Source organism: Hermetia illucens, chromosome 2 (assembly GCF_905115235.1).
Source record: "Hermetia illucens chromosome 2, iHerIll2.2.curated.20191125, whole genome shotgun sequence".
NCBI classification, from domain to species: Eukaryota; Metazoa; Arthropoda; class Insecta; order Diptera; family Stratiomyidae; genus Hermetia; species Hermetia illucens.
The window spans coordinates 182044758-182060824 of record NC_051850.1 but is presented as its reverse complement, the minus strand read 5'-3'; the positions used below and the strand labels follow the sequence as shown (position 1 = coordinate 182060824).

General features: G+C 45.7%; 1 protein-coding gene across 1 annotated transcript; it reads right to left on the bottom strand.

The window, feature by feature from the left end:
• Nucleotides 1-7474: 7474 nt before the first annotated feature.
• LOC119647942 (DNA primase small subunit) lies at nucleotides 7475-16047 on the bottom strand. Its single transcript, XM_038049304.1, has 3 exons — nucleotides 15705-16047; nucleotides 8622-8778; nucleotides 7475-8556 (listed from the first exon to the last, which is right to left on the bottom strand). The coding sequence occupies exons 1-3, from the start codon at nucleotides 15826-15828 to the stop codon at nucleotides 7563-7565; spliced, it is 1275 nt and encodes a 424-aa protein (XP_037905232.1). The 5' UTR covers nucleotides 15829-16047; the 3' UTR covers nucleotides 7475-7562.
• Nucleotides 16048-16067: the final 20 nt, after the last annotated feature.

Genomic DNA, 16067 nt, shown 5'->3' with positions numbered 1-16067 from the left:
CAAAATTAGTATCTGACATTGGTCTGATATGTTTAGAAGTATTTTGTTTATCGCATTGAAAATGGAAAATTTTGTGTCATTTGCCGGAAGTATTACTTTTCTGCTATAATTTAAAGAAAAGTGCAGCTGGCAGTCATCGTTAACTTGTTGTAACTTACGGTGAACATGCTCCAGATGCAGAAGACGGGTTAGACAATTCAAGGAAAGGGTTTATGATAACGCAGAACGTCCGTGAACACCAAAATAGTTTAAAGATGAAGAATTGGAACCATTACTTGATAAAGATCCATGCCAAGCACAATCTGAATTAGCTTCTGCATTACATGTTCCCAACCATTTAAAAGCAATGGAAATGATTCAAAACACTAGCTACTGGGTTCCACATGAAGTCAGAGACATCGTACACCGAAAAAATGTATATAAAATGCTTCTTCAACGACAAGGAAGGGTTTTCTGCATCGAATTGTTGCTGAAGATGAAAAATAGATTTACTACGAGAATCGTAAACGTAAAAAGCATTGATGAAGCCAAGGGAAATCAATCAAAAGACCTCCAGACCTCAAGTTGCTTCCGTTGTTAAAACTTATTCTGACTTCCCAAATGTGAAGTTCCTCCTCTCTTCACCAGGCATAACTCCCTCAAATCACCACTTGTTCCGGTAGATGCAGTTAGCTCTTAGTCTTGCATACCAGCACTTCAGTTTTCGTGAAAATATCGAAGTAGATGGATCGCCTCAAAGAAAGTGGACTTTATCAGACAATGGAATCATAAATTGCCTGAAAATCTACGGAGATTATAGCTCCTGATGCATAATTTGCATAAAATTCCTATGTAACCTGTATTTTAAATAAACATTTGATTTAAAAAAAAAACGCGACGGAAACCGGAAGTTCGACGTTTCAGATATGAAAGATTTTATTGATATTTTATGTGAGAATATATGGGTAGGCAGGGTAGGTTCCATTTATACGTAACTCATAGTGTATGTACGTTGAATATTCAATCGATGACATTTTACCTCGTGGGGAGTAGTAATTTGACATGAAAGGGGCAATTTTGACCTACTATAACTTTGTTAATAATTGTTGGATTTCCACCAAACTTTCTAATATATAATAACACTTCCTACAAAAGTCTACCTCACTGCGATATTCATCTAGGATGAACCTAAGGGGGGTCGGGGGCAGAGGTGAAGCAACGTCTGACAGGCTGCCTCTGTCCTGGTACGAAACCTTGAAGTCGTCTTCGCTTTTAATTCTTGATCCAGTTTGCATGCTATCACATATTGTACCCTCATATTTGCCCCTACAGATTTAAACAATGTCATCAGCACAACCTTGGTCCGGGGTTCCAGTATTTGTAAGGCACATTAGCGGTGATAATACCCCACTCTGTGAATAACCTTCAGTCGTATTACTGACAATAGAATTTATACTTGTCACCACTTCTATTTGCCCGCTCTCTAACATGGTATGGTAGTTCCTCAGTTCATTGCGTTAGTCGAGGACAGAATCATGAGGAAGCGAGCATTACGCCACTAGGACACTTGTACTTCGGTGGGCAATACAGAGGACAGGGAGGCGAGCAGCTGGGATCAGGGCGGTCGAGAGCAACAAACCAAGTCATGGAGAACAACAATGGAGACCCTAAGAAACCGCTTACAGACATTTGGAATGACAAGCCACTGGGCTCCATGTTGCTCGACCTGTGTATGTCAGCGACCCCTACTCAAACTCAGTCTACAATCTACTGTTCTGCTACCAGCTCTCTCCTCACTGCAGCACACATAATAGTTCGGCTCCGCCTTTCTCGAGAATATTTTGCTTGGAATGAGGCCAAATGGACCTGTTTTTTTTTTGCTCAAACGGATGTAGTATTTCCCTTTATGCTTCAGATAGTCGAGCAAGAGTCTGGTGGACGCTACAATTAGTGCAATGTTGTGCAAATAGTACAGTTCAAAGGAGGGTTGGTGACGGTGTGGCGAGGAACTTGTCTAAAGCCAAAACACACCTCCATGTGTTCCGGAGACCATCCCTCAATGCATAAACTTAGATAAGAGGCATCTTCGAAGAGTATGTATCCCATTTTGAGCGGATTATATGCCTCAATTTTGTTTTTATGGACTTTGCCAATGTTGTCAGGGACTACATTGATGGGTTCCATATTCGAACTTTGAAGTGGTGAACCTGCTGAACAAAACAATAAACTCCACAAGACCTCCAGGAGCAGAAGAAGCCGTTGGGGCTACAATTGGATCAGGACCTTGAAGTGTGTTAAAGCATTTCATTCAAAGTCGTAACGGTACATTAAAGGACTATAATAGTCTGTATGAGGTAATATGGCCAGCATTGCGCTTGCCATTATTGTTACCTTGATTTAATTCAGGAACTCATTCACAGTTGAATCGACTGGTATCCAACAACCAGGTGCGATGCAAATCTCTCTAGCACTAGCGAGATTTGAACCGCGACGTTTAGCTACGACAGCTCGGGGCTCTAACCACTAAGCCATTCGGTTTGCTTATAAGTATAAATTCAAGAAGGTGCTCACCTCTTCGTTTCGTGTCGCTGTTTTCCCAGATGATGCGCGTTGGTATCGCAGCAGTAAATAAGTGGTAGCACCTTCCTCTCGCAGCACTTCGCAAGTTTAATCGCTAACTCCAGTGAAAAGCAGCGCGATGCCACGACCGCTTCCCGAGTTCTCCCCCGGCCCCCAATTAGACTTGGGACAACCCAAAGGTTTCCAGTCTAGAACTCGGAAATAAGAGGAGTCCCAAGTCACTTGCATACTTCCTCTTCGCAGACTACGAATCTGCTCCCGGTACACACAGGGCTCTTGAGCCAGTACTTGAAAATTGTTCTGGCAATTACTGCAGATGTAGCTTTTGCATGGCGGAGATTTACTTGTGCTATCTTAGTGCTGACCACTAAATCCATTTACGCTCGGAACTCTTTTCCAATCTGAAATAATAAAAAACTGGTTGTTCAAATAGCGATATTTCGGGAACCACTTGTTCCCTTCATCAGTGCTAAAAAGCTTACAATGTAGAAGTATCATTCTCCTCCTCCGACATATCACAGTTCCGCATATCGCTGTCCAACTTCCCCTCTTTCAACCTCTATAGTCGCCACGATTCCTTCCGGGATCTCAACAGGCTTTCCACCCAATGTGTCCTCCGAAATATAACTCCGCCATGCTATTAACATAGTATGCTGGTCCCAAGCCCAGGTAAAGGAGGAGGGTTTGAGGCAACGTACTCTGTACTATCCTCAGTAAAACAAAAATAAAATGCTGAGATCAGGGAAAGAGATAAATAGAGTATAGTTGGAGTTATTCTACTATGCTAAATCCTACCTGATCTCTCTTGGTGACAGGCCCCGCGACAGGTCGACCAAGAAAATGCATAGAATGTCGTTACAAACATGATGATCGGATTAAGTCACTGGCCTCGGAGAAATGCTAGGGCGTCCACCTCAGTCGACGCGGCAGGACGGGCCCCGGTCCTGTCGAGAAATGGGCAAGGGTTCTTGACGCATGGACGGCGTCAGGACGTAAGCAAGTTAGTCCGCACACAACGAACAAAACAAATACGTGTCTGCACGCTAAATGTTGGTACCCTAACTGGAAAGACCGAGGAACTCGCAAGAGCCCTTCGGAAAAGGTGCATTGACATCTGCGCTCTGCAAGAAACCCGATGGTCTGGTTCCAAAAGCTGCGACATTGAACGCGAACGCGGTAAAAATGGCTACAAACTTCTCTATTTTGGTAACCCACACACTCAATCCATATTGAGTGGATTGCCATCTCAGAGGGTTTCCGTGATGCCATTAAAGAAGTCGAACGATTTGATGATCGGCTGATGAAGCTCACCATTATATCAGCTGATCGCACTATTCACTTCTTCACCGCGTATGCACCACAGACAGGCCGATCTGATGCCGAGAAAGATGCCTTCTGGCAACTTCTCGATGAAAAGACTTGTCACGTGCCTGCTGACGATTACATAATCATTGCCGGCGACCTTAACGGTCATGTGGGTGAAAAGGCAGACGGTAACAGGTGCCATGGGGGAAAGGGGTTCGGAGCGCGCAACGAAGGTGGCGAGCATATAATCGATTTTGCGGACACCCATGACCTTGTACTTATGAATACATGGTTCATCAAACGATTGTCTCACCTTCCCACATTTTATAGTGGGAACAATAAAACGCAAATCGACTATATTCTCATAAGACGTCAACATTTTACCACTGTCACTGATTGCAAAGTCGTTCCCTATGAGACCATCGCACCTCAACATCGGCCGTTGATTGCTGTCCTGCGAATTAAGCCACCGATAAAACGGCGTGAGGAACGCACTGGCCCGCCGCGCATTAAATGGTGGCGATTTGGTGAGAAGAACGAAGAAGCGGTCTCACTCATGCGATTGCCAACCATTACGAATGTGGAAGAATCATGGAACCAAATGAAAGACACGATCCACAAAGCGGCCTCTGCAACCCTCGGGGTCACCAAGCCGGGTAAGCGGTACATCAACCGAGATACTTGGCTTTGGAATGATGATGTTGAAATGAAGGTCCATGAAAAGAAACGCCTCTACCACAAATTTCTCGACGATAAAACGCCTGCTAATTGGCAAATTTATAAGAATGCCAACCGGGAAGCAAAGAAAGCGGTCGCTGTCACCCGAGCGAACCATTTCAAAAATCTTTACGATAAACTGGACACTCGGGATGGCGAGAGAGATCTGTACCGACTTGCTAAAAGCCGTGATGAACGCACACAGGATATCGAACACTTCTGTTGTGTTAATGACAAGAACGATACTTTGCTTACTGATCGTCGAGCCGCGACGGATAGATGGCGAGAATACTTCGAGCAGATTTCAACTGAAGAATTTGCTCATCCTCCACTTCCACAATCATTGCCGACATTTGGAGCAGTTCCACCAGTCAGCGCAACTGAAGTCGAGGAGGCAATAAAACAAATGAAATCGGGGAAAGCAACAGGACCTGACGACATCGCATCTGAGCTCTGGAAAGCAAAGAGCTGGGACCCAACACCGTGGCTGAGTGAATTCTTTAACCGGGTTATTCAGGAAGGAAGAACACCATCTGACTGGCAAGAAAGTACCACTGTTCCAATATGGAAAAAGTACCTTTCTTCGTCCAGCAGAATGTTCAAATTACCGTCCGATCCGGTTACTTTCCCATACCATGAAGATTTTTGAACGCATTCTTGACAACCGTATTCGCGAAATCGTTGAAATAACCGTGAATCAAGCCGGATTTGTCAAGAACTGCGGAACTACTGACGCAATACACGCTGCGCGGTTACTCATGGAGAAACACCGTGAGAAGCATCGCCCTCTTTACATTGCCTTTCTGGATCTAGAGAAAGCGTTTGACCGTGTACCACATGAACTCATCTGGTATGCTTTACGACAACACTTCGTGCCAGAAGAACTCGGGCGCTGGGTTCAATTGCTCTACCACGATCCGAAAAGTAAAGTTCGAAGTATAGCGGGTGTATCAAAACCGCTTCGTGTCTCTGTTGGAGTTCATCAAGGAAGTGCCCTCTCACCACTCCTCTTTGTCCTTGTTATGGACACCGTCACACGGGATATCCAAAGTCCAGTGCCCTACACAGGTTTATGCAGATTATGTTTTCCCAGCATCTGATAGCAAAAATGATCTCGAGCAACTTGTCTAAAAATGGAATGATCGCCTCATGCAACACGGTCTCAGATTGAATTTAAACAAAACTGAATTTTTGACGACCGATCCCCATGAAACAGGCACAATCACTGTCAGCGGCAGTGATCTGCCCAGATCTGAGCGATTTAAATACCTCGGGTCAACGCTATCAGCCAATGGAGAACTGCGTTATGAAATTGCTTCACGCATTAACGCAACCTGGATGAAGTGGCGTTCCACAACTGGTGTCCTTTGTGATCGACGTATCAACGAACGTCTCAAATCTAAAATTTACCGCAATGTTGTCCGTCCAGTCGCTCTCTATGGTTCTGAGTGTTGACCGACCATAAAAGACAATGAACGGCGTCTCGCGGTAATGGAGACGAAGATGCTACGTTGGACTAGTGGCGTCACACGTTTAGATCACATCCGAAATGAGGATATCCGCGATCGTTATGGGGTTGCACCGATCGTGGAAAAGTTGCGAGAGAGGCGTCTTCGATGGTATGGTCACGCAATTCGTGCAAACGAGAATTCACTTGCAAAGATTGGTCTGAACATCGAAGTCGATGGTAAACGACCAAAAGGCAGACCTAAGCAACGGTGGCTTGATACGCTGGATGGGGATTTGAAAGCCTCGAGATTGCACCCAGATCAGGCATTCGATAGAGCCAAATGGCGAAGCCGATCACGACGAGCCGACCCCGCTTGTGAACGGGACAAAGGCTGAAGAAAAAGAAGTGTCCTCCGAAGTATCTTTCGTTGGTTTCTCCCTGTGCACATGCACAGCCATGATGCCATATCTGCAATTGCTATAGCAGTTACGTCGTTAATTTGCCCTCAGACAATGATCTCGAGGAGTTTGCTTTTGCCTTCCACCGAGAAAGGGGAGAGTCGACAATCACCATATGTGCCCTGGTCTATTACAACCAGTACCTGTCGGCAGTTCAGGTTTCTTCCAGTCTGGCAATTCAGATACTATAGTTCTAAGCTAATTATCAGACCAGACCTGGTCAAAGGCGTATGACGATGAACACGAGCTCCGCGCTTCATCCTACGCATATCTGCTTGACGACAAGCTCTTCCATGATTTCCTGCTCCTCACGAGTATTTGCTCAGAAAACCCCCCCCCCCCCCCCCCCCTTTTGACTTCGAAATTGGGTTTCTTGGGAGCATTTACCTTATAGGTTAGCCTCCGATGACATCCTCTTCCTTGATTTTATCGTTGAAGGCGTACGGTTATCCTGAGCCTTCTTAAGACCCTCTTATGGATTCAGCCCTTCCTTGAGAAAACGCAAATACCATTTAGCACCTGCGCCACTGAGTCTTGTCTCCTATCTAGCGCCTGACATACTAACCTCAAACGTCCTTTTGCGAGTCCCTGCCTTTTGAGCAAGGGCGTTGCGGTAGTTATGAGACAGACTGTTCATTGTAATTTCATAATTTCATAGTGACATTCTGTGTACATATGGTAACGACCAAAAGACCGCCGAAACAATGGTGGCTTGATACGCTGGATGGGGATTTAAAAGCCTCGAGATTGCATCCGGATCAGGCATTTGATGGAGCCAAGGGGCGAAACCGATGACGACGAGCCGACCTCGCTTGTGAACGGGACAAAAGCTGAAGAAAAAGAACAAGATTCCATGTACATATGGTGTCTGATACTACAGTAAATTGACGAATTTTGTGTTCAACAAAACCTAAAAAGACAATTCAAACTCGGCCAAAATTCTAATAAGTAATTGGCCCCACTTCGAAACGTAAAAAAACATCAGTTTATGGTTTTCGAATATCTTTATTTTCATTTTGTTTCCGTAGCAAAAGTCAATAGTCTTAACTTCCAGGAAGAAATTTGATCCAATCCTAGAATTCCATCTTGGAATCGCTTACCTCGATAGCCTTACCCTTAAAACTACTTTCCAATTTTCTGAGAAATTCTTCGAAAACAACCACTCCCTTAAACATTCCAGTCTTCTTATAGTCCTTTATTCGGTTCTTATCTTCCTCAGCATCCTCAGATCTAATTTTATCATCGAATGCATTGATTTCTTCCAATAATGCAGTAATAGTGGGTACCGACATAGGATCGAACTTTGCCGCAGCACTAGGATTAAATGGAACGCAGATCTTCCCTGTTTTCGGATGAACACAAAACGGTGCCTTGAGCAAATGGTTCAATCCTTTAGTGACGTTAATATCGAGACGAGGGTAAAGGAATGCCAACTGAACTTCCTCCACGATGTTTTTCATGCGACGAACAGCATTACCTTTAGAACGCTGAGCATTGCAGAATCTCAAGAACGCTTCCCACACCTCTTTTGAGGTACTACCGACATTTTTCAGATGAGCTTCGAAGTCTTTTCGTAAATTCTCATCTGGAAGCATTTGTATAAGTTTCGTAACTCCTTTACTATTCCCGAACATGTCTTGATCAACAATGCAAACTTCTTCGAACATCGGCTCCACAATTTTCAATGCCCGGCGGACACTGTGATGCAATCGTTCACCAATCGATGCTTTTGTCGTGGAATTCTCGCCGCCATGAATCAACAGATTTAAGTAATCGGCGACCGCTCCTCGGCCCCTGTTGTCTAAATGTCTGGCGGTTTTGTCGCACACCCAACAATGTATACCTCGACGACCGGAAAACACCCAGAGTATGTGTTCGAATCCGAAATCTTCTCTTAGTGCGGCGTCCAGCACTCGGCACGCTATGGTCATAAATTTCCAACATTTTGTACAAACATTTGCTCCCTCGCAACAATTCCGAACTTCATCATAGTCCGTCATATCAATATCGAAAACTAGCTCCCGCTGTAAAGCATGAATATTGGCAGTGGCTCGATGGTGTTTTGGTCTGTAAGGATTCGAACCATTGTTGCATGTTAAGCTAGTTAAGCGAATGATGTGAAAACTGATTACCTAACAGACAGGACAGCGCCAATGTCGATTTTGTGAGGATTACGACTGCAGATCTCCTTTTCCAACTCAGGTTGACTATCAAATGAAAGGTAGCGGATGTAGACGTCGTCAGCCAATGTGAATGAGATTTCACGATGCGTGAAAATACCATTTTCAGCTGAAAAAAAACAACAAATTTTGAAATTAACTCACATTAAATCGGCACTGGCCAATGAAGAACCATGTCATTAGGGGTTGAAGGCATCTAGGAGAAAGTTTGAAGACAAAAGTATGGAAATCCAAAAGGGCTAAAAGCGATGATAGTGGTTGATGAAAAAGAGGAGTCCATGGACTAGAAAAATGAGAGGTAGTTTCTCCCCAATTGGCCCTCTAAGATATCAAGGGGATGACGGATTCAGGACTCGCTCATTCTAAACAAAACATTGCCTAAGACATTGAGTACGACGGCGGAATCTTCGACAAGTGAATGAAACCTTGATGAGAGTTGGAAAAAATCAGGTTCGTGGAGTCGTATAAGTGTTTATCACGAGCGGGAGCAAAGAATATCACATCTCACACTCACACTCATTACGGAAGAGGAGAGGGCGGAGTTTTGGCAGTTCCATATTTTTACAAAACGGTAGCCATTCCGTGCAAGGAAGTTTCAGCATCCAAGAAACCGTCCACATAACAATAGGCCCTGCTGAGAGGAGAAAAAGCAAGACGTTCTTAGACTTCCGTTTCGATTGCCAAGCTCTAGTTAAAATCAGACAACGGACACTAGGTAAGCCGTTCTTTGGTGATCACAAAAAAATATATAACCATAGCGAAAGGACACTGATATCTTTGTATTCGCCATTTTTCTCGATCAAGGGCTTGGTCGGGAAGTAGTCGAGAGGGTTTCAAATCAACATTAAGCGTATCAAGCTATCGTTATCTCCGCCAGTTTTTTTATCGCTTCCCATCCACTTCGATATTCAGACCCTCCTAGCAAGTGATTTCTCGCCAGCGCGAATTATATGTCCACTCCGTTGCCTTTCTTCCAGCGAAACATTTTTGTCTTGATTACCGCGAAGCGCCGTTAATTGTCTTTGGTAGGCGGCCTGCACTCAGAATCCAGAGACCGACAGAAATTGAAAGCAAGCCTGATATGCCATACACCTAATCAAGTTTATTGAAAAAATCTTTCATTGAATTCATTCAAATCGGACCAAATGAGGAGCAACTAACTTCCTCTTCTTTTGGTCACGGTCCACGTAGAGCAGTCTTCGCCTAATATTTTTTGAAGTTTGGGTGCTAAGCCCTAAACGAGAGGTTCGTGGACCAAAAAAAAGAGAAAGTAAGTTGCTTCCCACCTAGTTCGGTCCGACATCAAGTGGATGCGGACTTGAACTCTTCAATCCTTACACGAAATGACAAAAAAATTTGCGACCCGGAAAAAGGGCTTCTCAAATGAGCCAAACAACTTCAGGCCCATAATCCCTACTATCTAATTTAGGTAAACTTTTTGAGAAACCGTAGACAATTGGATTGGTCCAGCATTTCAATCTTTAACAACATTATCCCAGAACACCAGTTCGGGTTCCGTTTCAAATACGGAACGCAGCAGGCGTTAACCTACCTTCACGACACAGTCGTCTCAAACGTCAACAATAAACCGACCGTTGCATGCGTGTTAGATTTAAAAAAGGCCTTTGATTCTATAAATTAGTTGATAGCGAGTTCCCAGTTCCGTTAATTAAAATTGCGATAAGCTTCTTCGAAGATAGGCACTTCTTTGTCATCGTGCGGAATGAATTTTCCGATCTCTCCCAGTAACATCGGAAGTACCGCAAGGATCCATTTCAGGACCAACTCTATATGATGTCTTCACGGCTGATGTTCCAATTTCCGATAACGGCGCAGACCGGATTCAATTCGCCGTTGATACATTTATCTTCATATGGAGCCTCCACTCCAGCAGGGCAGCTAGAATGGTCGAGAACTGCGTTGTAGATCCCTGCAAGTACTACCTGAGTTAGGAAATTAAGATAAACGAGAGAAAAATGCAAATCTGCACTTTCAGGAGAAAATCCTGATACCTAGGTTCTAGAGGCATCCACAGAAAAGCTAAATACTTGAAAATGAGAATCGGAAACACTACAGTGAGCAGATCTTGCAGACCTTGATAAGCTGATGGGCACACTGGGAATCCCCGGAGCCGTCAGCAGCTGACGTCGATGTGTGATGAGCGCCTATCTCTACCAAGGTGACGTGTATCAGGCCAGCCTTTTCGGAACCCTGGTCGGATAGTGTGCATTGGACCGGTGTTAGTAGGCCGCGTTACTCCGAGCGAGCGCTGATCCTTTCTTGAGTTCCGGGATCAGCTAAGTGTAGGTCAAACCTCAAGGAACTGGATAGAGACTGTGTCCCCGAGGGTACAGCCGTTCCTGACTATTGTGGCCAGCTACCTTGCATACGATGCGCGGGTAAAATTTCCATGGAGAACAATCACAATACAAAACAAAAATCGCCGAAATTTCTGGGAAGATGGAAAAGCTGAGTGCGTTTGGGCGCAGCACAAAAATGCGTCACTCACCGCAGCGACCAGTGAAAGAGGCTGCGAGGGCTGAAATACCCGATGTGGCACCGCGACTGACGGTGGGCACGGCAACAATACTCTGTAGAGTCCCTTTTCCGGAAAAAAAGGAACTACCGGACCGAACCTCCTCTACAAGCGAACGTGGAAAACAGCGGAAGACGCATAGAAAGCAGACACAGCCGCATTTTCCGCTGAGAATGCTACAAGCGTAAAACGAATCGCAGATAGCCCACTGCAAAGCGAACTGGGGAAAAAGCGGAAGGAGGAAGACGTGTTTGAAGGAGATTTTATCCAAGTAGGCCCAAAAAAGAAGGCAAAAAAAGATAAAAGGAAACCACTGACTACGCTGCAATAGACCCGTCTGTCCAAAGACAAGAAAGCTACAAACCAAAACCAATAACAAAAAAACGCGAGGAGACGAAGAAGGACTAAACCGTCGGCTTTGCTCAGTAAGCCGACGGCAGGCAAGACATTTGTGGAAGTTCTTAGTGAAATCCGCTATAGGATGGAACCCAAAGACAACGGAGCAGAAGTGTCTTCCATACGCAAAAAAATGGTGGCGGAGTACTTGTCGAACTAGGCCCGAAGGCGAATAACAAAAATACGTTCTGCGAATCGGTCAAGGGGTTACGGGGGGAGAAGGTTCTCGTTTCTAATCTAGAGCCTATGCGCTCTAGAAATCCGAGGTCTTGACTGCCAGACTGAGGCCATAAAAGGTGAATGTCTAGAGGTTACCAATGCCCGAATAGAAATGAACTCTGGAAATGCTCGAAGTTAAAAATTCGCTGTGGTGAAAGTTCCCGAGCAATATGCAAGAAAACTCCTTAGCCGCGGGAAAATCAAAATTGAATAGGTAGCATGCAGGACACGAATGCAGATATTCCCCATCAAGTGCTGCAGGTGTCAGCAACTTGCAAGAGACCCGGCAGGAGGACAGCATGCCGTAGATACGGCCAGGTAGATTACCAAGCGAAGACCTGCAATGAAAACGAAAGTTGCGTTCTCTGTAGGGACCATGGCTCACACTGCGGGTTCGGGACAGTGGCCAATCTTTAGAGCAGAACTAGGGCACGACTAGCATGGCCCGCATCCTACAAATTAACATGCACCGGAGTGCAACCGTTCACCAACTGCTAGCGCATCAGCAATGCTGATCGAGTGCTAATCAGCGAGAAATACCGGAACAGGGGCTTCATGGCATCTCAACTTATCGGATATAACTGCCATCTGAGTTCGGGACGACGTTCGAGTTCGTGTTCTGCCTAAGGCTGAGGGAATGGGTTTGTCTCGATTTGGTGTATAGAAGTAACGTTTTGTTACCTGACGACGGATGAGATGATGCCAGACTTTCGATGCCGGCTTGATGCTCTGGAGGACGTCGTTTCGGGCACGGAAGGGCAAATCCTGCTAGGCAGTGATTTTAATGCTAGGACCCTTGAATGGGACATGCCTCAGCCAGACTGCAGAGGGAAATGGATCCTGGAAATGGACGCGAGAACCGGACTCGTAGTTTTAGACACTGGATCCACGACAACGTCTCGGCACCCAGGCTACGAAGGAAGCATCCTTGACAGCAATGGCCGGGTGGCGAATCCTGAAAGACTTTTCGACAAGTAATCACCAGTACATCGCGGTTGAAGTGGTTGATGCTACTTGTCGATGTGCACCAACCCGGCGCCCCCCTCCTCCCTGTGTTTGGAATGTCGCGAGGGTGAACATCAGGAAAACATATTCCAAAGGGCGGGGCTCTGGAAAAGGCATTCGATACCGCCTTTAAAGTGTCGTGTCCTACTGAGTACAGAAAAAGGTCCTGCCTCCGTGGAATGAAGATCTCTCCAGCCTCAGGAAGCTGACCAGAGAAATCTTAAACATCTGCTATAGACAAAAATACTGGCAGCCATACAAGGACTGCCTGAAGAAGTACAAATCGGCCATCAGGACCGCCAACAGGCGGTCTTGGTTGTTCTATTGGCAGAACATCGAAAGATACACACCAGTGAATCCGCGAGGCTCAGTAAGATCCTGTCCAGTGAACATAGGAGCCCATCCTTTCTTAAGAAGTCGAAAGGCTCCGGGACGAAATCTTCTAGGGAAACCTTGGAGCTGCTGGTTCAAACGCACTTTCCCACCAACGAGGAGAACTATGAGTCGGAAACTTGATTGAAAGGTTTGCGACCACCCCAGCTGTGCGAAGCTATCAAATCGGTAATTGCCAAGGATAAGATCAGGTGGGGTATAAACAGCTTCTCCGCAAATAAATCTCCAGACCCAGATGGTATAATTCCAGTCATGCTGCAGAAGCAGCAGGAAAGGGTTGTGCCGTGGTTTGTTGAGATTTACCGGAGCTGCATCTCGTTAGGATACGTACCACAGTCCTGGGGACACGCAAGAGTGGTTTTCATACCGAAAGCGGGCAGGCGGGGTCATGAGCCCGCGAAGGACTTTCGACCAATCAGCCTGACCTCTTTTGTGCTGAAGACCCTAGAGCGTGTTCTAGACATCCACTAAAGGATAATTATGGAGAGAACGCCTTTCTCTAAGTCCCAGCATGCCTACCTCAAAGGGAAATCCACAGAAACCGCCCTCCACGAGGTAATTGGCACAGTTGAGCGGTATACCCTATCTGTAGATATAGAGGAAGCTTTCAACAACGTTAGTACCAACGAAGGAAGCCTTGACCAGTCCCGGATTGGAGAAGTACCTTACGCATTGGATTATATCCATGCTGAGTAGCAGGATAATGCAGTCGGAGCTAGGAGGCAACCACTTGACCAGAGCTGTGAACAGAGGCACGACTTATGGTGGCGCCATCTCTCCGGTCCTCTGGTTAATAGTAATGGACGAAATTTTAGGAACATTGGACAGCAGCGCGGTGAAAGTGGTGGGGTATGCCGACGACTTGGTGATATTAGTGTCAGCGATGTTTCCGTCCATTATGAGCGACATCATGGAAGAAGCGTTGTAAAAAGTGTGCCTGTGGGCCACACGATGCGGACTCGGTATAAACCCAACCAGAACGGAATTGATGCTATTCATAACCAAGCCAAGAATACCTGACTGATTCTGTCCTCTAATGTAAAGTAATCCTGGATCCAAAGCCTAGTTGGAGATTGAAAATAGAACTGAGAGTTAAGGAGGCCTGTATAGCCTTCTAAGCCTGCAAAAGAACCTTTGCAAAGAAACGGGGTCTCTGGCTGAGGATGGTTCTCTGGATGTTCACCGCTGTAGTGCGTCCGATCCTGACGTACGGCTCTATTGTATAGTGGCAGGCTTCGAAGAAAAAAATACAATAGGATGAAGCTTAATAGGATTCAAAGAACCGCGTGTGAAAGTGCTACTGGGGCTCTGAAGTCCTGCCGGGCAGATGTTCTCAATGTACTTCTGCATCTCCTCCCCCTAGAACTCCATATCAAATACGTTGTAGCGTGCAGTGCCGTCACACTACATGAGCCTGGATGCTCAGCAGTGAAGTAACATCCTAGACGAAATACCACGGGAAATTTGGGTATTCCCCACGGACTATGCCACATGCAAGCTGAACTTCACGAGAAACTTTGCTGTGGACTTTCCAAGCAGGACAAAGTGGAAGACCGGCGGCGTATTGTAAAGTGATGACTCAGTTTTCTTTACGGATGGATCAAAGATGGCCTGTGGAGTCGGCGCGGGGGTTTTCTCGAATACACACAGTGTATCCAAGTCGTATGGTCTCCTAGATTTCGTCATTGTATTCCATGCGGAAGTACTGGCGATATTGGAAGTCCGTCAATGGCTGGAGCAAGATTCGAGCCCCAAGCGTAACATAGCCATTCTGACCGTACTTAGCCACGACAACTTCCAGGCTGGTGGGGCAGTGCAGAGACGCCCTGAATCGTCTGGGCGGCACCCTCAAAGTCAAGGGAATGAGCATGCTGACGGATTGGCCAGACGAGGATCTGCTCTTGGCAGTCCTTTTGTGATTAAAGTCGGTGTTTCGCTGACGACTGCCAGGGGCGGAGTCTTCTCGCATTACCTAGTAGTCGCGGGCCTTGGATAGCGAAAGCTTACAAGATGTGCCAAGCCAAGGAGAATTTGGCCCGCTTATAACATAGCCTGATCACGAGAGCTCCTGTGCCAGACGCGTGCAAATGCATTCAAGATTACGGCGGTGTGCACGGGGCACTGGACCATGCCGCCAGGCTCGGCATACCCTACAATTGCCGATCATTGCCGAAGCTGCGAAGAAGGAAGGGAAACCCTCATGCACTTTCTCTGCGATTGCCTGGCTAGAGTCAGGCTGCGGGCACTGGGTAAGCCATTCTTTTGGGACCTCAGAGAGATTTCTAGCTGCTTTCCTTCGTGAATGCTACGGACTGGCTCTGAAGATTCAAGCCGGCTGGACTCTGCCTAATTCTCATAACAGCAGCCACGGTCTTAGGAGTTTGTGGCATCAAAACGGCGCACCACAGCGCTAATTGGGAACCATTATTAATTATAAATTTTGGGACGTTCAACAATATCAAAAAGTAAGACACGAAAATACTCACAATTTCCATAGGAGAGCCACCGGTAGAATGGTTTGTGAGGGAATAAACGCTTGTAATAAACTGGCAGCAGATCAGGTAATATATTAGGGTCGTAACCCTTTTCGTTTTCTTCAATTTTAACCATTTCTTGTTTTTAAATCGGCAAAGAATAAAATAAATCGCTTATTCACTGGTTCACTGCTTGTTTTGCTTTGGAACTGTTTTGGCGCCAAATTAATGTTGTCATTTTGACAAACGATTCAGCGAAATAATATTAAATATCTCATTATACATGACGTAACGATTATTGTAAGATAGAGTTTGGGGAAAATTAAAGAAAGGAGTAAAATTAAAGAGATTTGATACAGTTTATAATAAGTTTTG

Bases quoted from the DNA above. Each gene is read 5' to 3' on its own strand.
- LOC119647942 (XM_038049304.1), bottom strand. From the start codon at position 15,828: ATGGTTAAAATTGAAGAAAACGAAAAGGGTTACGACCCTAATATATTA. The intron at 8,779-15,704 runs GTGAGTATTTTC...GTTTTTTTTCAG, and splicing joins GTGGCTCTCCTATGGAAATT to CTGAAAATGGTATTTTCACG. The intron at 8,557-8,621 runs GTAATCAGTTTT...GAATCCTTACAG, and splicing joins GGCGCTGTCCTGTCTGTTAG to ACCAAAACACCATCGAGCCA.